General features: G+C 37.1%; 1 protein-coding gene across 1 annotated transcript in view; it reads right to left on the bottom strand.

Moving 5' to 3' along the window:
- LOC142028592 (sodium channel protein type 5 subunit alpha-like) overlaps positions 1 to 23,390 on the bottom strand; it is a 56,310-nt gene that overhangs the window by 7,747 nt on the left and 25,173 nt on the right. Inside the window, exons 12-22 of the mRNA XM_075022438.1 lie at positions 19,542 to 19,644; positions 17,630 to 17,868; positions 17,355 to 17,507; positions 15,810 to 16,163; positions 14,582 to 15,031; positions 11,727 to 11,846; positions 9,947 to 10,055; positions 8,680 to 8,834; positions 5,151 to 5,324; positions 3,535 to 3,672; positions 229 to 483 (exon numbers count right to left, since the gene is read on the bottom strand). Of these exons, the coding sequence (XP_074878539.1) occupies positions 229 to 483; positions 3,535 to 3,672; positions 5,151 to 5,324; positions 8,680 to 8,834; positions 9,947 to 10,055; positions 11,727 to 11,846; positions 14,582 to 15,031; positions 15,810 to 16,163; positions 17,355 to 17,507; positions 17,630 to 17,868; positions 19,542 to 19,644 (2,250 nt within the window). The remainder of the gene's footprint in view (positions 1 to 228; positions 484 to 3,534; positions 3,673 to 5,150; positions 5,325 to 8,679; positions 8,835 to 9,946; positions 10,056 to 11,726; positions 11,847 to 14,581; positions 15,032 to 15,809; positions 16,164 to 17,354; positions 17,508 to 17,629; positions 17,869 to 19,541; positions 19,645 to 23,390) is intronic.

Genomic DNA, 23,390 nt, shown 5'->3' with positions numbered 1-23,390 from the left:
AAATTGAAAAGCCATGAAACAGTGCTTGATTTTAACACAAGGTTGTATATGCTAAAGTGTTCTTTCGGAGGAACTGAGCAGCTTATAAATAAGAAAAATATTTATGGAAGCTAAAAAAATCTGCAATTTCAGTGAGATAAACAGAAGCGTAGCGGTGTCCCATGGTTGGGCTGCTCAACACATTTCCTTGAAGGAAAACAAAACTGAGCATGTTTTTATAGAACTTACCACTTGGAGAAGAGCCAAGTATCCTATTGCAACATTATCAAAGTTTACATCACTATTTGTCCATGATCCATCATAGAAAGTACAATTATCTTTGTTTTTAATTAGACTCATATTTACATCCTTGACTATGCATTTCCAAAATTTTTTTCCAAGTAATTTTACTCCTGCAATGTTAAACAGGAGCCAGAAGACAATACAGACGAGCAAAACGTTCAAGATTGAGGGGATAGCTCCCAAAAGTGCATTCACGACAACCTTAAATAAATAAAATGAAGGAAAAGAACGAATTATTCACATTCAATAGAACACCTTCCCAGAAAAACACTTTTTTCTGTATCTATTGCAGATTCTCACCCACATAAAAATTAGTAAATGACAAATGTAAAGCCAGCCTTCAGCCCAATTTCAAGCTTGTCTTAACATGTAATTCTGTGGTATCTGTCTTGCCTTTTTGAGGAAGGAAGTAAAACAGATGGCAACCAGTATTATCCTTGGGTAAAAGAAATACATAAAATAAAATTATGAGTCTCTAGTATCTATAGGATCCAAAAATCAGGTATAGGGGAATGGGCTGCATGATCTGCATTTACTACAATATCATAAATAACCCTTCTCTTTTATCTTGGAGGGGTTTTTCAAGAGAACAATAGCTTGCTTTCCATAACAAAATGAACCTCACCCAATAAACACTGGCAACTGACACACAGTACATAAAGTAGAGAAGTTTGGCTTCCAGAAGACTGAGTAGTTTTGGCCAGCAGTCTTCCTTCATTTAGGCTTGCTTGAGGACAAGAGGAATGCAAACCCATGATGAGCAGTAAGCCTTTTCCAGAAATGGTACCAGTGAAAATGGGATTTCAGCTTTTGGTGTCTGTGCTGGTGACATCAAGGCACCCGACACAAGCAGTGATAAGAACTCGTATTTTCAAATCTAGCACATTGATGCTGACAGGCAGGACCACTCTTGTTGTCAGTGGGAATTTGAGGACTATTATCTATTTCTTTTCACCATTTTTCACCACTCTGTGGTGGGGCATAGTGAAAACCTCTCTGGAAATGTTTCATTGCTATCATTATGAGAAAATTCTGAGCCTTTTATCCTGGCCTTGGATAATATCTGTATACTAGAAACACACAGAATGAAACACATCGGAAGGGACCTCTGAAGATCAGCTGTTCCAACATAGACCAAGTTGCTTGGCGTCTTGTCCAGTCAAGTTCCGAATTTTTCCAAGGGTGGAGATTCAACAACCTCTCTGGACCATCCATTGCAATGCTACACACCCATACTGTCATTTTTTTTCCCAGGTGGCTAACTGGAAAATCCCTCACAGCCAATTCATTCTGTCTCATTTTCTCACTGTGGGTCTACTAGAAAACATTAGTTCCGTTTCTTGAGTAACCTCCCATTGAGTAGTTAAAGACAGCATTTAGATCCCTTACCTAATTAGATCCCAATCAGATCCTCCCTTTAACCATCTCTTCTCCAGACAGAACAAGGTCCATTCTCTCAGCCTCTCCTCTCCAGTCCCCTCACCATCTTGGTGACACTTTGCTGGACACTCTCTGGTATGTTAATAACTGTCTTACACTGGGGAGCCCCAAAGTAGACACAATACTCCAGATTCAGTCTCACAGGTGCCAAAACCAGAAGAGTGTATTGCCCCAATGTGCTGGCCAGACAATACATCCCAATATGTGGTAGATCTCTGTTGCGCTGCTGACGGATGTTTAACATGGTGTCCACCCCAGGTCATTCTCTGCAAAGCTGCTCGTTTCTCACCGTGCCACAGTTACGTGTGGTTACTCCGGCTCAGGTGCAAGACTTTGCATTTGCTTTTGCTGAACTTCCTGAGGTTTCTGCAGCCCAAATGTCCAGTCTGTCAAGCTCCCATTGCAGAGCAGCCTTGCCCCCGGTGTATTAACTGCTCACCCCCACTTTTGTATCATCTGTGAACTTGCTGAGGACAATTTCTACCACATTCTTCTGGTTCTTAATTAAGCCATGAAGCAGTATTGATCCCAGAACTGACCTCTGAGCCCCTAGTAACCAGCTGTCAGTTGAACTTCATCCTGATGATCTCTGCACGCTGAATCTGGCAGTTCAGCCAATTTTCTGCCTAGCTTATAATTCACCTATCCAAACCAGATATAACCAATATCTGAGACCACAGATGGCTCTTCCCTCCCTCAGCCATCTCATCACAGAAGACGATCACGTTTGAGAGGCAAAAATTGCCCTTCCTAAATTCACGCTGGCTGTTTCTAACTGATTCCTGCTTGTCCTTCATGGCTTCCAGGAGGATTTGCTCCATATCCATCCCAGGGCCTGAAGTTAGTGTCTCATCACACTCTGTGATCTAACACAGGTCAGATGATTTGCATTATACAATTTTTTACTTCTCCCCACTAGCTTTAAAGATTCCAGATAGTTCACTCAGAGCAGCTTTTAAAAGTGAGTTAGAAGAATTCCTTCTCCTATTAAGAAAATCCCACCCTATTTAAGATTGAAAGGGTTATCTTTCGGATCCACCCTGGAGAATCCAAAATGTGGCACATCAGCCTGTCTAGATAACTGTCAAGATGAGCTGATATAAGCACAGCGGTTTAAAGAAGGGGAATTATGAAAAAGAGTTACAAAAAGTGAACAGTTTCCAGTGAAGCAATGAATTAATGAATCCATTTTCCCAGGTCCCAACTTCTTGCCTCAGGCAATGAAAAAAAATTAAGAAATGACTGTGGCCACTACATTTCTTATGCCATGAAGATTGATAAACTTTCACAGTACAGGTTTTTGCCTCACATTACAGTTTGTTTTCTGTAACAACTATATATAGCTTCTTTTCTATTGACAGGTAATTAAAAATGGTTCCTATTTTTCTCAAGCATATTCATTTTTTTTTCAGAAGTATTTGCCAAATATACTGGATGAAATTTTTCCCCGTCTAAGATAAACCAAAGAATGGGTTTCAGAAAAGTACAAGTCTAAAAAAATTTCTTGTTTAGTTTGTTCTGCAAATTGCAGTAAAACTGGAAACATGGAAAAATGTTCCAGTGTTTACATTACTATACATAATAATTCCTTGTGGTAGCACATTATAATTCAATTTCCTTATTTCATTTGTATCGATAAATTTCTCTGAAAGTGTTAGGTATTATTTCAAAATAACAACTGTAAGATGTAAGTAGGCAATCTGAACCATCTTAATGCCATCAAGTCCCAAAATAAAAAAATCAAGTTGTGATTTTCACAAACTTCAAATGCAGCTAGTACAAGATATGCACACACACACAGAGCATCCTTACCTTTATCCCTTCAAATCTTGACAAAGCTCGTAGCGGCCTCAATGCTCTAAGTGTCCTGAGAGATTTCAAGGCACTCCCAGAGGAACAAGGTGATGTGTCTTTGGAAACAGTGTTTAGTCCCCAGGAAACAAATGACAGCTGTGTTCATTGAATTGAAACTGAGATTATTAAATGGTATACAAAAATATATTTTATTTGTGTCAGTAGACAATCATAGGCTGAATGTTATAGTATCTTTGACCAGTAAGTCAAATTAAAAAAATACAGATTCAAAGTTATCGTAATATAATTTTATTTCATTCTTTCCTAATATTTTAAAAATAATGAAATCCTTTCATTCCAATTTGAAACAACCTTCCTCTTTTTTTTTTTTTCAAAACCAGTTCATACAATTTTTTTTGAATGCTAATATAACAATAAAATTGGTAACTATGGTAATATCATACACTACAAGACCAGAAAGGATTATTCAGATAAAACATTCCCATTTTCTGCATAATTATTCTCAGAAGTGTATAGAGTAATTCCTTATCACAACTTAAGACGGTGATGTGGAAACAAAAATTATTTTTAAAAAGATATCCAGTGTTCATTTTAAATTTTCATAAGAGAGAAAATGAACTGAAAACATTAGAAAATTGTTTCAATGATTAGGGTTTTTTTTCACTGTTCATGATTTGCCTCTTCCTATTTGAATTTGTTGTCTTGTTGTCTAGCCACTGGATATTTTCATGCTTTTCCTCTGTTTTGGACAGCACTGCTATTAATATTACAGAACTGTAATTGCTGAAGTCATGCTGTATATTATTTGTAAATAGTCATAATATTAGATTTTTCTGTTGAAATGTCATAGTACTTCACAACTTTTAATGCTTACTACTTAAACAGCTACTTTGACATTACCGGAAGTCAGCTATTTAGATGTCTTTATTTTAAAGTATTTAACTTCAGTATCTTCCCAGTGTATTGTTGACAAGCAAAAATATTTCATTTTTATATGGCAAGATTATATTATTTAACTTTGTTTGAATTCAGAATAAATATGTATATATTGAACACTACACTTCCTCCATCTCACTATTGATGATTGCAGCATTTCTCTTTATAGCTATATAAAGGATTGCTAGGATTTCTTCGGTTGCAAAGCAAAACATACTTTCCTACATCTTTAACTCTCTAGTAGATGATTTTTCCAACAATACTTTTCAACTCCCTTTACCATCTAAATTTCTTCTCCTTCAAGGAAGCAACTCTACTTTTTTCTGTTTCTAAATGCCAGAGCTGCTAGCAGCTTCACAGTTTTCTATTGTCTTTATTTATTTATTTTAATTTTACTTCTGATCATTAATTGCACTCTCTCTCTACACTCAAAAAGGTTTTTATAACCAACACGGTCCTCAATGACAGCGATACCTAATAAAATTTTCTTAGGCGACTTCTGATTATTACTTACAATTTCCATTTACTTTTGTCCTAAAGTCTCTTTTGATTGCAATTTTTAACAGCTTTTGGAAACTGTATTTTACACTTGTGTTTATTCAAAGACTTTACATGTAGTTCTCTATACAGAAAATATCAAAATTCAAAATGTGAGACAAGCTGAATATAATACTTACACATACAATGATGAAGTCAAGCCAACACCAGGCATTTGTGAAATAACTGTGCAAACCATAAGCTACCCATTTCAAAAGCATCTCCATTAAAAAGATGTAGGTAAATATTATATCAGCATACTCTAGGAGCATTTTCACATTTCTTCTCTCCCGCAGGTGGATATCTTCAAATGCCTGGAATTTCAGAGTTTAGTTTTAAAACAGTTCAGTAGTTTTATGGAAAGTTATTTTAAAATTGCACAAGAATACACAGTTTGGCTTATTATAACCATTTCATATTAAATTATGGGCAAGCACCACTTAGTTTTATACTTAGAAGTAAAAACCAAAGTTGAAAATGAGATTGTACTTATTTTACAAGTTGGTTGAAAAATCACATCTTTTCAGCTGTTTACACTCAACACTTCTTCAAAAAATATCTGATGATGGTCAATTGTGGCTACCAAAAGTCTTGGCTTTCCAAGTTAGTGGATAATTTTGAAGGTGTTGGTCTAAAATTCTTCATAATAAAGCTTGAATTAAACACATTATACACTGTCTTTCAGACCTAGACCTTCCAAAGGAGTCATCTTTAGTCAACCTGCAGAGTTGTAACACAGACATGAAAAAATATGACAAACACCTTACCTGGAACTGTTCATTCCTGGAGTTTTTCACCTAAACCATGACATTATTTTGATGCCAGTAAGGGTTTAGGAAAATATTTTATTGATTGCTGTAGTTTATGTCATTGTTTGCTTGTGTTTAATATATTTGCTGCCTTGCCAATTTAAGTTTTTGATATTGCCAATCTGTTCTCAATTCCTTTTAACACATTGCATTATTTCCTCACCAAGCCTCTGACGATGTCTTTATACTTCCTTTCATCCATTTCTCCCCTAACTTATAGCTCCTTCTCCACTTCATTTCTCTTTTGCTGCCAACATTTCTAATGATCTATCCATCTATTTTCACCACCACTATTTCCCCCTTACGAATCCATGACTGTCATTACTTTCACTTAAAATTTTTCTTACTTATGTGGATACATCAGAAGGCATCCTGTACCACACCCTTTCCGACACCGTACAATTCCTAGATATAAATTACTAAATCTCCTCTTGCCTCTTTCTCTTTCATGCTCTGTCTCAAGAGCTCAATGTGTCTCTAGAGCACATCAGGGCATTTAACAAGTTCTCTTTCTCCTATCCTCATTCAAATCTGGGTCCCCTTCTCTGACATTGCCTCTGCAGTTGCTAACTTTCTGTCTTATATTTTGCCATAAGATGAGTAAAAAAGTTGAAATGAGAAGCTTATGAGTCTGCCCTCTCAAGAGGAATAGACCATCTCACATCCTTGGGATGTCGGAACACAACATCTTTATTTAATAGAAGAGCAAATGAAGTGTAGCAAGATCAATTCTCTTGCCCAAAGTCACATGGCTGTAGTCTGTGACAAATGTCAGGGACCAAACAGAGGATGTCAAAACTTTAATCCATATGCAGGTTCAATCCACATCAACTCTTCACTTAACGTCTCCTTACCTGACTGTGAAATCTCTTATTCTGCTATTATTCTTTAATAAGTTCATGAACAGTTAACTCCCTCCAAGGAAATAGCAGTTTTACAGTGTTACCTGGTAGACTGACCCAGAAGGTCCACAGACCTTTGGTTCAGGGCAGCATGGCAGCAAAGACACCTCAATGGTTTTGGAAGGATTCGCTCAGCTACAGCAGGCCTTAACAGTTACAAGTTATCACCAGTCATGTCAAACCATTAAATGTTTCTTGCAGAAACACCTGAGTGCCTCTGCTAGTGCCTCCAGTGCTCTGCGAGAAGATGATTATTTAGGTATTATAGCAGATCTGATTCACTTCCCTGTATTTATGACATGCTAAACCCAGTCTAAAAGGTCACCAATAAGGGGGAGCAGGAGCATAACCAGGTGTTTAGATCAAGTGAGACCTGAAACAATAAACTCATGTAAAATCATTGCTGTGTTTCTATTTTGTATTCCCACTGAAAAAACACAGGGAGGAGATGCTCCTATGTATAGTTACCAACAAACTGGTAAAACTTACACACTTCTGCTCTGCATTGTAAGAAAACAGTAATACTGCTTCTGGAGCCAAATGGTCTTTGAAGAGGTGGTCATTCAATTGTGCTGCAATTAGGAGAAATGTCTACAGAGCAGAGCTGTCACTGTGTCCATAGGACTAGTAATTTGACTGTAGGTAGTTGAGAACTCCCAGCATTCATGTACATAAACCTATTTACCATTTCCTACCTTTGTTCTGAGCAAGTTTGATAATCAGCGTTGTCTTTTTCCCTGTTTAACCTTGGCTACCTTGATTTCCATCTACTAGTCAAATCACCTATTCATTAGCAGTGATGCTCTTTCAAACTTCTAACTACTAACTCCTCCTTTGCTCTGAGCACTGAGCACTCACCACATACTTTTCTATGCATTCTTTCTATGATCACTGTCTCATTTAATTTACTTTCAAGTCATGGACCTGCCTCATGGTATGGTATTCCTTCATTCTAGCTGGTTCAGGAAATTCCGTATCAGCAAACGACTTTATAAACAAACAGAAAATGGACAAGTCACTTTTTGCAAGAGGACAAGAGTATCTTAGAAATGTGAAAGTTCTCAACACCACAATACATTTTTGATGAAAAGAAATCGTTATTGTTTTGTTATTTTGCATCTGGATAGCAACTAGTTTTGTGTTCAACTCAGCCAGATCCTACAGTACATTAAATAATAACTCAGCTTCCTTCCTTACTTCAGTTTGGTTCCACATGAGTACAGAGAGCCCTCACAGGAATCCCAGGGAGTTCCCTTGGAGATTTTGCCACAGAAATTTTAAAGCAGACAGTTCAAATCTATGGTTCAGTGAACAGCCTAAACTTAATGCACACAGAACAGATTTTATCTGGAAAATTCTGACATCTACCATTTAGATCACTTTCACACTAGTTCGTTATGTTCCTTCTGCACTATATAATGTTTTATTTAGCAAATTACTTTCAGTAGACTTAGTGAATATGTTTTCAAAGCAAATAAAACTTCACTTATCCTTCAGTAGAAATGGATATAATCAGAATAGCAATGAAAGATTAAGTCACCTACAAGTTTACAGCCATCTTCACTTTTAGATTCTGATCATCTTAATGTTTGGATGATTTTAAATCTAATTTTTTTACTGAGCAGTTAGTCTGCCTTTCAAACTTAGAACTGCTTTTATTTTTTTAAGCTTTCCTAAGTAATTTTGGACCCTGGTTTAGCCTCCTAATTAAGCACACAAATGTGTGAAGAACTACGTTCCATGAAGAACTATGAAGAAGATTATGATTCCATATACTTAAATATCTTATCCAAGTAGGGGAGAGCCTTTTAACTTCTAAGGGATATGTTTATTATGCTCTTGTCTCTCCCTGGGGAAAGGAATACGAAAGTAGAAGAAATATATTAAAAATTATTAAATATGATTCTTTTCCTTTACTTTCCATCAATTCAAAATCTGAGAAATTAAATTAAATTTACCAGTGCTGCGCTGCTCAATATTATCATAAAAATTATGAAGTTTTCAAACCAGCTATGTTTAACAATTCTGTAGCAGGTTTTTCTAAAGTTCCACCAAATTCTGCCTGGAAACTTAGTGATATCCACTACACAACACGGGAAACATTCAACACAACCTGAAAAGAGAAAGAAAAGTGTATTGGTTCCATGGAAAATTTGGAGACATGGAATCTAAAAAGCGTAAGACATCTTAAAATGAGCTTCTACAAACTATACCAAGAATGTGCTGTTTTACCTATGGGGTGATGCTGTGGCTGAAACAATCTAAAACTAAAGAAAAGACAAAATTTGCAGGCCAAAATAAACTCTTTTCATAGAGGAACTCATACATGGAAAAAGCAGAGAAGTTTTTGTGCCCACAAGCACTTATAGGGGGTTGTGGGCACAAAAAAGCCATTATTTTTATCTAAAAAACTTGCTTTATTTATTTTAAGCTTTTATTCTTTTTGTTTTGAAAAGAGCTATCACCTTACTAATGGTTTAGTAAATTATTATTTTTACTGGTTCTTTCACTTGATTGCACTGCAGAGTTGTTACAACTAGATTCTCTGTTCACTGTTTTGTACCAGAAACACACTTCTTGATTAATCTGTAAAGGCAGTAGGATTGAACCATGAGAGTCAATGGAGTCTAAGGAGCCATTCAGGCAATCAAAGGTAGGTGTCCACATTGGGATGAGCTGTACAGTCCTCTGAATTCCATTAGCTGTATTGACTGGATATTCATCCACTGTACTTGGAGCTCAGCCAAATTCAGCTGAAGTGCCATTTAAGATACCAGGTACCGACATACATATCCTAACTGACCTCCAGCTACCCCTTCAGAAGTGCTTTGAGGGCCTTTGCTCATATACAGAAACCTGCAGTCTGGTGCCTCAATATAAGACTGAATCACACTCCAAAGATGGCATTTTGCTGCCTGAACACAGGTATTTAGAACCATCTTGGGCCTCTTTGGATATTCTACAGCTTCTGTGATAGTTCTGCCAGCTTCATGCAGTTCTCTTGCATACTGTCAGGCATCTCATATGGTACTAAATGCCTGTGTTCAGGCATTCATCCCAACCCTGCTCTGGTTCTGTGCTGGCTTCAGGTATATTTATTTGAGTTTTTATGTTTATAAACAAGTGTCTCAGTCAAACAGTTCCTGACAATTTGGAAATGTTCCAAACAGATATCTTTGAGTATTAGTTCATTTGGCGTCACTGCAATACATAAAAGATTCTTACCTTCTGCAAAACAGTCCTTAGGTAGGTGTGACTTTTTAGGCTGCGAAAACATCTCCAGAATAACTGGATCCACAGTGCTGGCTTCAGAATAACTACTAGCATCACATTTCTGCACAGGAGAAGGGCAAAGAAGAGAATTTATTTGCTTTTCATTAATAAGGTTACCAGATTTAAAAGAAATGAAGGTTATCACCCACACACACACACACACAAATCTGCAGCATATACATTATCTTAATGTTGCTGAAATACCAAAATAAAATTACAAATAATAGGACAGAAAGGCTAATCCCTACTTTTTGCTTCCATGGCTTTAATTTACTAAGTTTCTTGGTTTCTTCTAGTCATCTACATTGAACTTGTAGGAAGGAATGTTTAGAATAGATTATATTATGCTACAACTTTAGAGAAAACTCTGATTTCTTCATGCCAATCCAATTCTCTTTTCATTTTCAGAGATACAAACCATGTCTCAAAAGGCTTGAAGACGGGAAGGTGCAGTGCAATTGCTCACCATCTGCTGACCAACACCCAGCTAGTCCCCGAGCGGTAATTCCCTGCCCCCCCTTCCCAGTTCCTGTACTAGATGGGACGTCCCATGGTATGGAATACACCGTTGGCCAGTTTGGGTCAGGTGCCCTGGCTGTGTCCTGTGCCAACTTCTTGTGCCCCTCCAGCTTTCTCGCTGGCTGGGCATGAGAAGATGAAAAATCCTTGACTTCAGTCTAAACACTACTTAGCAACAACTGAAAACATCAGTGTGTTATCAACATTCTTCACATACTGAACTCAAAACATAGCACTGTACCAGCTACTAGGAAGACAGTTAACTCCAGCTGAAACCAGGACACCTAGCAGGAAAGAAATGTATGTGTAGTCTACACATCTCAAAGAATTGCAGTCATCGGTAAGTAACCTACAAGCCTATAAAACTAAAGACAATAAGGAAAATGAGTATAAAGAAAAAGGAATAAAGCAATCTATCAGCCATGAAGTTTAAGTAAGTAAGTGCCCTGTATGACATATAGAAAGGGAAGGCATGAGGATAGGGATAAGAATAAAAAGCCAGAAGAAGGGAGAACTGCCTTTGTTGACAGCCATGCTGCTCTACCTAACTTAAGGTCCTAGGGAATCTTCAACATAGACAAGAATGGAATTATTTAAATTCATCAGCATTTTAATATTTTAATTTTTTTAATATATAAATATAATTAAATAATGTACGACAAACAAAACTTCTGACAACTTTATCTAAAACCAGAAAATGCTAAAGTGATTTGACTTTTGGAGGTAGTAATCCACAAAGTTGCCAAACTTCCATTTAATTTTCTGGGTCACTGGAGGCAAGCCATGATTCTTCACCTTTTTTGATGGGGAACTGTACTGTATTAGAAAAAGCTAAGTTCCTAGACCAGAAAAAGTATGGTTGTTTTGGGAACCATTTCTGGAGAACAAATTTTTGCATCCAAGGATGACAGCAAACAGAATTAGCTATAAAAATGAATAGTATGTATAAAAGTGTGTTTCTTGATTAATTTCTGTTTACTTATTTTGTACAAAATAATATATTAAGTTACACTGTTAGCCATGGCTGTTTATGAGAGACAAACCTCCATGCTTTAAACTATTATCACATCTAGAGAGATGTACCATCTTCACAGGGATCATACTTGCTACTCTTCAGAAAAGCCCAGTTCGTCCTGTCATTGCTGAATGAGACCGCTGCTGTGACAATTTTCATCTCTAGCATATTCCACAAGATGATAAAAGTTATAATTACCTCTTTTTGCTCTTTCCTTTGGTGTGTTTCTGAAAAACCACTTATAGTTTCAGAAGTCCCAGAAATCTGACTGAAACCGCTTGAACTCCGGCACAGCTCTCTATGTCTTAATCTGTCTCCCTGCATGAAATAATGGAAAACAATTGATTTTCCACATTTTTCTTCCTGACAGTCTTTCTTAAGAGTCAAAATTCTTTAACAGAATTTAAAGCATTCACAAAATTTAGCATGTTTGTCTTTTTACAGATAATTAAATGATATCCCTAAAAGGCATCTAAAAGAATGGTTTCTTCCTTGATTTCAAATACTGTGGCCCTGTGGTTACACTGTGGAAATGTATCATTCCTCAAGATCTACATTTAGCCCATTGATGGATTCCTGCATCCAATTTCCTAAGTTCTGATGAATTGACTCACTAGCGACCTTTGCAGCTGGACCCTAAAAGTCTCATGTTTCTAGTAACAGGCAGAAGAGTTAGTGGATCCCAATCAGCTTTCAGTCCTTTTGCCACCACAAATTCCAAGCAATACCAGATTCTACTGCAGCATGGACAACATATTTCAAGTAGCCACAGATGATTCAAAGGTGATCAGCAATTTCTGCTCCTTTGAGAATTTGTCCAAAGATATTCTGCTGACAATGCCTCCATTTATGAACAAAAACATAAAAAATGGATCCTACCAGTCCACCTAGATGCTGAACATATGATAAACTATGCAAAAATAGCACTTGCTTTTGACATTTCTGCTCTGGCATAACACTAGGTAACTGCACTTTGAGCTGACATACCTGTTCTGACAGATTTAAAATATGGTGATATCACAATCATAACACAACTGACACTCATAAAAGATAATCTTTAACAATCTAAACTAGGTACAGTAGTCACCAAAGCCTGGTGTTCTACCTGAGTTTGCTGCTCACACATTTGGATGTGGTTTTTAGATGAGCTAAACCCCATAATGCCACACGCTTACACCATCACTTTTACCTTTGAAGAAAAAGGTACAGTTGCAACATCTTAGAGAAGCTCATTCCTACTTGAATGTGGTAGATGGAGAAATAAGCAGAAATTAATAAAAAGACTTAAATGAAAATCATAAGCTACTTTCTGTAAGAGGCTTTCTATCTTGCTTTATGTGAAGAACCTGCAAAACAGCTCATTCTTCTGTTGTATAAGCCAGCTTCTATTGGTACTTCCTTTAGTAGAGGTCTGAGAAGGGTTAATATTTTTTTTTGTTCACCTTCTGACAAAAGATTGTACGGAAGATATGTTGGAGTCTGCTGCTTCTTATTACTACTGGCTGTGAATAAGGCAGGCTTCTAAAAGAAATTAACTTGAGGTCCTTGTGCGTTGAGCTGAGCTGAAACTACAGTTGGATGTTTCATACACAGCTGCAGTACTGTCAGAGGGCTAAAAGGTATCACCCTTACCTTCTATAGGCAAAAATATTTATACAGGAATAAGAATCTTGGAGCATGAACCAATGATTCTGAACTAAAATGCACTGATGCAGATAGATCATCATACTCAAACCAGCATTCATATCCCTTCTAAGCAATCACATCACATACAATAAAAGTAACCAAGCTGTCACTAACCGAATTTCATTAAGACACATTACCCTCCTCAAAGAAAAGTAATCGGGTAAAATTCCATTTTATTAAAAGTATAACATGTCATTAGGGAGAAGAAAAGAAAGCAAAAATAAGGAAAAAAATAATCAAGAAAGCAAAATGGGAGAAAACATGAAGTGCAAAAGTGGGCAACATACAAGTAACATGGACATGCAGCAAGGGACACTATTGAACACATTGAGGACACAAAGGGTTTAAATCAGTTGCTCACCATAAACTGCTTAGTGTCTTTTAAGATACCTAGGGATACCCAAGACATACACATGGCATAGTTAAATACAGCACAAGATCTACAGAAACTGCCAGACACCTTTTTGGAGGTGCATTTAGAAGCCGTAGGAGATAATGCAGCACCTCAAATGGCACTTGACATCTATGAGGTGAGTAATATGTGGAATCTTGAGATTCAGATATCTAAATGGATTAATCTAATTGTGACTGATACCTAGTGTCATCTGAGGTGTTTCTACATACCCCTGGCCTCCAGATGCCAAAAAGAGTTCTTATAGCTCCTATGTCTTATTTGTCAGTCCCATGCAGAAGGGACAGACATCTGAAGTATCTCAAATATCCTAAATGCTGACAAACGGGCAAATGAATTGCACCGTTATTGACTATCATGGCAGTATAAACACCTCGTTCACATGCAGAAATCTGTATTTGGGTATCTGTATTTAAGTGCCTAAGACTTGAGCTTAATCCTGCCCAACACAAGAAAATCAAGAGATATAAAGGGGGGTCCAAAGTATCATAGAGGTGAATAGGGGATTTAAAAAAAATATTAAGAAAATATTTTTTTAAGGTGAAGCTTTTATTTGCATTCCCTTTGGATTCCATGCAACAGAGAAGCTACCTATAAGCAACACAAGAGGCCTGCCTTCCAAAAATTCCAGGTGCTATCTGTAAGGCAAAGGAGACAAAAAGAAAGAATGTCTATCTTGATCAAACTTCATTTAGCAATTGACAGCAATAAATGGAAACAAAACAGACAAAAGCAGAATTATGGCTATCGGTGAGAAGAATGATAAAAAAGTGGATATTCAATATCTCTTATTGAATAACTAAGACTATTTGGTAGCTCTTGCATTTTGAAGCTACTAGAACAAAGAAAGTAAAATGGCAAAAATGACAGAAGGGATAACGTTTACTGTTGAGTCTTCAAGATTACGTTTACAGATGCAAATTACAATAATTTTTCAAATATTAATATTTCTTACCTGTTTTCTGTATTCTATTTCTGTGCATACACTGTGCTGATCATCACCTTCATCGTAAGTCTCTGCTACTGCAATGGGAACACAGCTACTATGACTTGTTAAAAATTCTTCATATTTCCTTGTTACTGAGGAACTTTCTTCAGTATTGTAATACCCAATGTCAAAGCAATTGTTGCCTATATCCTTTCTGACATCTGTCATGGTATAGTTATTTTCCCCTATGTCTTTGGCAGACATTTTCACCGAAGTCTTTTTTTTGGCTGTTGTTTTGAGGCTTCGTTTCATTATTTTGCCACAATGATCCAAAATTCTGTCCTTCACAGACTGCAAGCCCTTGTGAATCCGTGCAATGGCAATCTGACATTTAGTCATTTGTCCAGGTTCCTCTTGTCCCATTGAGGAGTCAGTACTGAATGAACTCAGCAGCAAGGCAATGAATAGGTTGAGCACCTTAAAATAGTTAAAGGAAGTTGGAGACACTACTGTTAACAGAAAAGATGTTTCAGAAAACCTTCCTTAGATAAAAAAAATCTCAGTCTTGCTTTCATCAACTACTGCAATGAAATTATTTACTATTATACTGGAATATTAATACAGTATGATATGGCTCCTTCTGGAAGGAATGGCAGCAGAAAAAGGAAGGAAGTGAAGGTGTGGGTATATCAAATATATTTTCACATGCTCTGATGTCCATAATGTATGAGGAGGTAGATATGTTGAAAACGAGCAGACAAAGATAAATTTTAATAACACCACTATCAAAAAGGTTCTGGTATAGACCAACAAACCAAGCAGATGAAAAAGATTCCATCTTCCAGGATATAAACACTAGATCTAGTATATGTCATACAAACCAGAAAATCTGGGTACTGTAAACTTTTGATATTATAAGGATAAGTTGGCCAGCATTAAAAGCACTGAACAGTTTGGTTATTTGATCCAAGCAACACAAAAGATGAAGAAAGCAGACAGCAAATTACCAAAAGCACCGCACTTCTATACTCTGGATAGAAGGAATAATTTTATTTTACTTAGCAGCTACCTCTTGTGTGAGAAAGAGAAAGACAGGGGATAAGTAAAAAAAGACAGAAGAAAAATATGTATTAAGTAACATCCAGAAAAGAAAATAGTGTGAATACTTTCCAAATGATAAAGTTTGTGTCAGAAAAAAAGATGCCAGTGTAACTGGATACATTCAGTAGGGACCGAAAAATAGCTTGAAACTCACCACTAGGTTTCCTATTACCAAGACTAGCAAGAAAATGGGCAGACATAGCTCTTTTCCAGCCACTTCCATACATTCCCACATGGTTTCAATCCATTCTCCACATAATATTCGGAATATGATCAGGAATGAATGACAAAAATCCTTCATATGCCAGCGTAAATCCGGATTGGTGTTTATTTTACAGTAATTAGTCTTATAATAACTGCCTAAAACCTGCTTTCCTACCACAGCAAAAATAAATACAGTGATAATCAAAACCAGAGTGAGGTTACCCAGAGCACCAACTGAGTTTAAAATTATTTTCATAAGAGTATTTAAGGCTGGCCAGGATTTTGCCAATTTGAAGATCCTGAGCTGTAAGAAAAACACAAGAGAACAACGTGAGTAGCAGACACTGCAGAGATAGCACAGCACACATAAAAAACCAGACCCTGCCTTTATCATGCTGTCTTTACTTCAGTAACACCATCATAATTTTTCCCCCAAAGAAAGGTTTTTAATTGTTCCGATCCAAAAGTGCTGTGCTTAAGCTCAGATTGTTAATGTTACTGAGAACAGAGAACTGCCAAAGGAAGCTTTCAAATTGTTTGTGCTAAGTTAGATACAAGCATGTGTAAATCTATTAGTATTAATAGCTATAACAATAATAGTAATAATAATCAAGTGGCTTATAGGTACTTTGACGAGGCCTATGAAATGACTGCATTTTGGACTAAATCAAATGTAATCAGAAGAAAATTGAAAAAAGAATTTTTTCTACCTCTCACCCAACAGACTTAAAATAAGATATGAAGAGCCAGGTGTGATCTATTCTATGCAGCCTCATGAGTAAAAGGACATTTTTAGTCAAATTAGTATTCAGGGCTGTTAAAATCTCTCAGTCATGATACACAAGATGACACAGAATTCAACTGAATTTCTAGGTGCGATGACTATGAAAAGCTATGAAGAATGTTAGAAGTAATTAGTAAATTTAGCATTCTAAACACACAGTAAGAACGTAAACAAAAAAGTAACATTATACATAGACATCCCAGAGCTGCTACTCCTTTTCCCTAAGATGGAGGAAAGCCTTGAGGAGACCTCAAGGCCAAGTCTAACCCTTGAGGAAGGCTATGTTATTTTACAAACATCAACTCAAAAGCAAAAGCTGTGAAGGAACCTTTGCTATCCTTAAGCTCATGACAACACTCAGATAATATCTTTTCCTAATTGAAGATCTGAAATGTAGTTGAGCAGTGCCACTGTACAGACCTAACAGAGAACCAGTGAACTCTCTGCTAGGTTGAATCTCCAAGGGGTCACACTGCGCCTAGAGGATTTGTAGTATCCAATATACACAGTATAATAAACATATTGAATGTATTCTTTAATATTGATTTAATATTCACTCTAATTAAATATTCATGTTGGCTTATTATTTACTAACAAAGAGAACTGATTTAACTGATACATCAGTAAAATAATTAAAGGGTATTTCACTGTAATCTTTTACAAATCTGTACAACACATGTACTTTTTAAAAAAGAATAAAGACATAATTACCAGCCTGAAAAATGACAGGTTTTCTTCAAAGCTTATTAGGCCAATCATAACAACTACGCTATCAAAAATATTCCATTTTTGCTGAAAATAGTTGTAAGGATCTAAAGCAATGATTTTCAAGATCATTTCTGCTGTAAAAATCAGGGTGAAGACCTGGAAAGAGGAAAAAGAAGCTCAGCAAAAAGTCACTGAAAAAGTATGTCTCCGTATGGGACTGCCCCAGTATAAATATGGGGTTATAACTCCATATTCATTCTAATACAGACCTAACTTACCTTGTCACTTATAAAAATCATTTGTCGGTAGTTGGGTGGCATGTCAGGGTACTCCAGAGCCATGAATACGGTATTCACAATAATGCAAACCATGATTAAGAGATCAACAAATGGATCCAAAACTACCAATTTCACCTTCTCTTTGACTGCTCTCCAGAATGGACAGCAATTCCAAATTAGATACTTTTGAGCAAAACGTTTCCATAATGAAGGGCATTTCAGTTTTGACTCTTGCAGTTCTAAATGACAAAGAGGAAAAGTGACATGAATAATCTTATGTGGAATATCATAGTATGAAGAAAAAGAGAATCAGTCATAGAAAAGAAAAATCTATCTCGTGAGCAGAATGGGATCATTGAAAAAAATTGTTTCGCTCATTTTACACAAACTAATCAGAGGCTATTTAAAGGTCACCATCAACAAACCTCGCAAGTACAGAAACAGGTGATACTACCCACCTCTTCATATGTTTATTATACTATTGAAGGATGATAAAGGATCTGCATTAAGAAGAAATAACTGTCTCTGGGAAACTGACAACTTGTTTTCTGTGAGTTATATCTGTGCAGTCACAGATGCAGCATGGGTTGAAAAAAAAGTCCATGATAAAATGAAGAAGGGTGTTCCCTATATCTTGGTACCCATAGTTGAGGATAGGGTTGTAAGATAAGTCAAGTTGGATGGGACCTCCGGAGATCTCTAGTGCAACGCCCTTCTCAAAGCAGGGTCAGCCACGAGGTCAGAGACGGCATAACCCGTTCCTCTGTCTGACTGCCCTCATGGTGAAAGCTTCTCATTACACACAGTTTGAAGCTCTCTTCTTTCAATTTATGTCTGTTGTCTCCTCTTCCCACTGTGCACCATTCTGAAGAGCCTGGCTACACCTGCTTGATAATGTAGTCCTACACACTGGAAGACTGGTATTATCTTCCCCTCAAAACCTTCTCTCCAGTCTGAACCAGCCCAGCACTGGACAAGTGCTCCAGCCCCTGACTTGGTGGCCCTCTACTGAACTCAATGTATTTCTTGTACTGGAGGGGCTGGGGGGTCAACAGGGCATAGTATGTGTTCTAGCAAGTGCTTAATAATGGATGATAATCACTTTCCTCCCGGCTCTGCTCCTTTTAATATAGTCCAGGATACTGTTAGCCATTGCTGCTGCAAGGGCATGTTGCTGGCTCATGCTCAGCTCACTGCCCACAAGGACCCACAGGGCCTTTCCTGCGGAGCTGCTTCCCAGCCAGCCAGCTCCCAGCCTCTATTGTTGCAAGAGGTTCTTGCCAAAGTTTACATTTGTTCTGGTTGAATTTTCATAAGGTTCCTGTTGGCCCATTCCTCCAGCCTGTCTAAGTGCCTCTAGATGGCAGCCCTTACCTCCAGCAAATCAAGTGGATCCCCCCCAATTTTGTGTCATCTGCAAAATTTAAGAGCAAGCCCTCTGTTGCCTCCTCCAGGTCACATAGGATGTGTCCTAGGATACACCCTGTGGTACTCCACTTGTTACTTGCCTCCAGGTAGAACAAATATGACCTGTTCACCATACACTGGAAGCGCAAGCATCCAACCATTTTTTTGTCCAGCTGGTTGTCCACCCATGCAGACCCTAACACCCTAACTTGGATGAAAAATTACTGCGGGAGACAGCATTGAAAGCTTTGTTAAAGTCAAGGTAAATGAAAACATTGCTCTCCCCTCATCCATAAACCCCAGTCATTTTACTGTTCAGGGCAATCGAGTTGGTCAGGTATCAGTTACATGAGATATGAGAATATTTATTCTACTGAAATTTACATTTGATTGCAGCATAATTTCCCCTAGTGACTTTTAAAATAATGCTGACTGTTTGTGACATTTTGAACTCTTAGGTCAAGCTACACAATCGCCATAGGAAAAACACTAAAGAATGACTTACGCAAATTATCTGTAATAACAGTGGCTGCACTCATTAACCTCTGTCTTCGAAAAGGATCATTAATAGACTCCACTGACAATTCATAGGACAGCAGTATCTGCCTCTTTGGTCAGAAAGACAAAAGAAGATAATATAACAAGGGAATATGAATAAGTAGCAATACAAAAATTATGTCCAGTGTAAGGTAAACAAGCCTTTTTAAATACACATTGTAATGAAGCCTTACCTTGCTGAAAGAATGTAAAACAAAACAGCACAACAATATCATGTGTTTACCTTTGAAGGCAAAGGACATTTCATCAAAAACAGTAATATTTTTCAAGAAGTTGTTTCCTTCTGAAAATATTAAACAACGATAATGCCATTATACAAGTATAGAACCATTAACGGGGAGCAAAGGAAAAAAATCATTCCATCTTTCCAGTGACTGATAAAAAGTACATACAAAAAGAACACTGACAATCAGTTTGAATAAATTATTGGCTATTTAATTATGAAATATTGATTATTAATAAATAATAAATATTTATTAACATTAAGATTAGTTATTTAGTGACTCAAAAGTATTGGTTTTCCCAGCCCTATTAAGCCTATCAAGAGCTATACTAATATTGAACTGCCTAAAACTAGGAATGGGACTACTTTTGTTTTCATTAGAAGTTACAGGATGCTAAATACAGTGTTCCTGATGCGCACTGAAGGACAGGCCAACACCTGTATCTTATAAGACCACTGAATTATTATCAAAGACTCAGCTCATGACGTATTAATATCCCCACACACACAGACACACACACACACACTTTTAAAAGACTAAGTAGACAATTGTAAAACATGGGCTTCAAAGAATAGGTCAGACTCTAAGGTAGAGAAAAACAGAGAGAACAAAGATTCCAGTATCAGGAAGGACATAATTAGAACTACCAGCTGACAGGGAGCTACTGACTGACCACATCATAATGCACGGTACCTTAGTATTCCCTTTCAGCACAACTTGATTTGTTTCATTTTCTTTTTGTGGGGAGGGTATATAAGTAAAGATATCTCATATCGTTACTTCAAACTTTTACGATATGATTTTTATGAACATATTCTATAAAACTGTTATTCAGGGAATGAAACTGATATCCTTGGCCTAAGGGGTTTAATAATAATTATTTCTTTTTGTCTCTCTGGTATTTTAATGACTTGAAAAGCTAAGCAAAACTTAGCTGATAGAACTGTCATAGAATAGACATATAAAATGAATTTATAATACAGTGCTAAAATGTTCATTTTTCTATCTGTGTTTTTTCAGAATCTAAAAGACTCAATTAGACTATTCTAATCACATCCCAGTTACCGGTGCAACTTGACCTTTCATTCATTTCTCTAATGCTTGGGGTCTCAGAGGAGAGAAACCTAGAAAAATTAGTGTGCCAGCCTGACTAAAATCCTCAGTCTTCTTGTTGAAATTCACATCTGTTCAGAAGCGTTCAGAGTTAGTGTTTTCAAAAAGGTTGAGTATTCATCAACACTGAAGCGGTTACTGCTGCTCATCTACCTTTAGCTGAAGTAAATAACTGGTGATGAGGAGTCCTCTGACAAATCAGGATTTAAAATAGGGATACGCACTAGACAAACAGTCCATTCAAGTTTTTGTAGAACTGATTAGGTCCTACCAAAGAGTTTCTACCCAATACGCTTTTTTCTCTTTGACTTAGCACCTTTAGCCTCTTTTTATGACTAAAGCAGAGAGTACGTTGTTTGAAGAGTCCTCAGTTGCAGCAGAGCTAGTACTACCAGTAGTTGCCATGACATGAAACAAACTGCCATGTTTGTTGCAGATTATATTTGTTTGACTAATGGTAGAACTCTACATCGGAGCAGCTCACACTGCTTGGATCATGCTCTAGGCCTTCCTTTTTTTCTTTTTTTTAAATATGAAATACCAACATTTGTAGGACGAAGTGAGAACTGTGATGTAGGGTACTGAGAGGAAGTGAGTGTACAGGTGGACTATGCATCTTGAAGAACGCTCATGATTGATAAACAGCTGCTTCTGCTGTCAACTGATCATCTGTAAATTTGTGTAAGACAGCATAAGATTACAACCAGGATCTCACACAGTCACTGTTACCTGGACTTGGGTCTTGGAATTCTTCATGCAGATAGTGTAGAGGCATCTGTTAGCAAGTACAGCAACATAGTTTAAACTCTGCAGAATATAATCCTGAAAAGTGGGTTCCACTTAACATTTCTTGTACCAGGTTCTAATGCTATTTATTATCTGTTTTCTAAAGTTCCTATACAGAGATATTCATAACTTTGCTATTCTCTGCACAGAGAGGGGAAGGGACCTTGGGAAGGGTCTGAAAATGCTATTTCTGAAATGTAAAATACAGACTGCTTTTGGCATCCAACCTGTGCAGATTTTGCAGCCTTGGAGAAGTAATCTCTAGGAACTAAACCAAATTTATCTCCTGGCTCAGTCATCTCCTGCAACACAGTCACAGACTTAGAAGAAAAAAAATTAAATAGGGATAATCAGCCATAAGAGTTGATTTTTATAATTATAGAAGATATGACAACTGCTATGGAAAGACATTTTTTTTCCTCAATAGGTATAATAATACACTACCATGGACTGTGTCACAGTGTTCCTTTTAAGTACAGCAAAACCAAATTAGGTCACAAAATGGCATAATATTCTTAACACAGCAGGGGAAACATTAATGACATTCTACAAGAAGCAAATACTATACTAAAGGAGATGACAGATGGCAGTTGCTGCCAAGTGGATGATTTTGACTCCTTTGGCTCGGACGTATAATTTAATATAGCTAGGATCATGGAATTTAGAAGAAATTCTGACCATGCTGACTGCCAGAATGAAAATCTAATCCATTTTAGCTAGGATGACATGTCTGATAAAAACTCCCCTACAAGGACACTTTTCAAAAGGAAGGAAGTTGGGCCATTACTCCTTTAGCTCTGTGACTGGACAGTTTCCATTTTCTATTAAATGGGTGGGAACAATTCTGATATTCTCCCAGAAGCAAGAGAGAATCTGTCACAAGATGGAACAAGCTATCATGGGGGGGTCATAGAAAATATGTTGGGAGACAGGGGTGAGGGATAAGATCAAAACGAACAATGTATGTTTTGGTGATGATTCCCAGCTCTCCATATCGAGAGACCCTGCTCAGTCACAGTAATTGATCACCTAAGAAATGGAAGGAAGAAACACATCTGAGAGGGTGAATGAAGACTGGTTTGAAATTCCAGACTGCATTATCAAAGGTGTGACCGGGAACCAGGGTTTCAGTCAAGGTATTATTTGGACACAAACATCCACTTTTGCACTATTTGTTTTTCCAGTGGACCCTGTTTGGTATAAGTCACAAGCCTGTACTGGAGAATGGCTGTTGCTGAACCAGTATAAGGGCATTAAAAGCTTTCTTTTTAGATATTGTTGAAAATAACACAGTAATATGGATAATTGCCTGAGAATTATTTTGGAAGATGCAACTCAAGATTAAAATATCTAAATATTGGCATCTAAATGTGGAGGTCTACATAGAACCAGAGAAAGATTAAAGTTGGGAAGGTCCTCTGGAAGTCCTCCCACTCCACCGATCAAAGCAGGGCAAACTTCACCTGTAGGGCCTTTTCCAGCTACATTCTGAATATCTCCAAAAACAAAGATCCAAAAATTTCTCCGGATGACCTGTTTTAATGTTTATCCTCTGTCACAGTGATATTTTTTTTTCCCCTTAAAAACTAATCAGAATTTCTCTTGTTGCAACTTGTTCCCCTTGACTTTCCATTGTGCACCTGTAAGATGATCTTGGCTCCTTCCTCTTTATA

Source organism: Buteo buteo, chromosome 2, assembly GCF_964188355.1.
Source record: "Buteo buteo chromosome 2, bButBut1.hap1.1, whole genome shotgun sequence".
NCBI classification, from domain to species: domain Eukaryota; kingdom Metazoa; phylum Chordata; class Aves; order Accipitriformes; family Accipitridae; genus Buteo; species Buteo buteo.
Note: the sequence above shows the minus strand (reverse complement) of the source record. Positions and strands in the feature narration are given on the sequence as shown.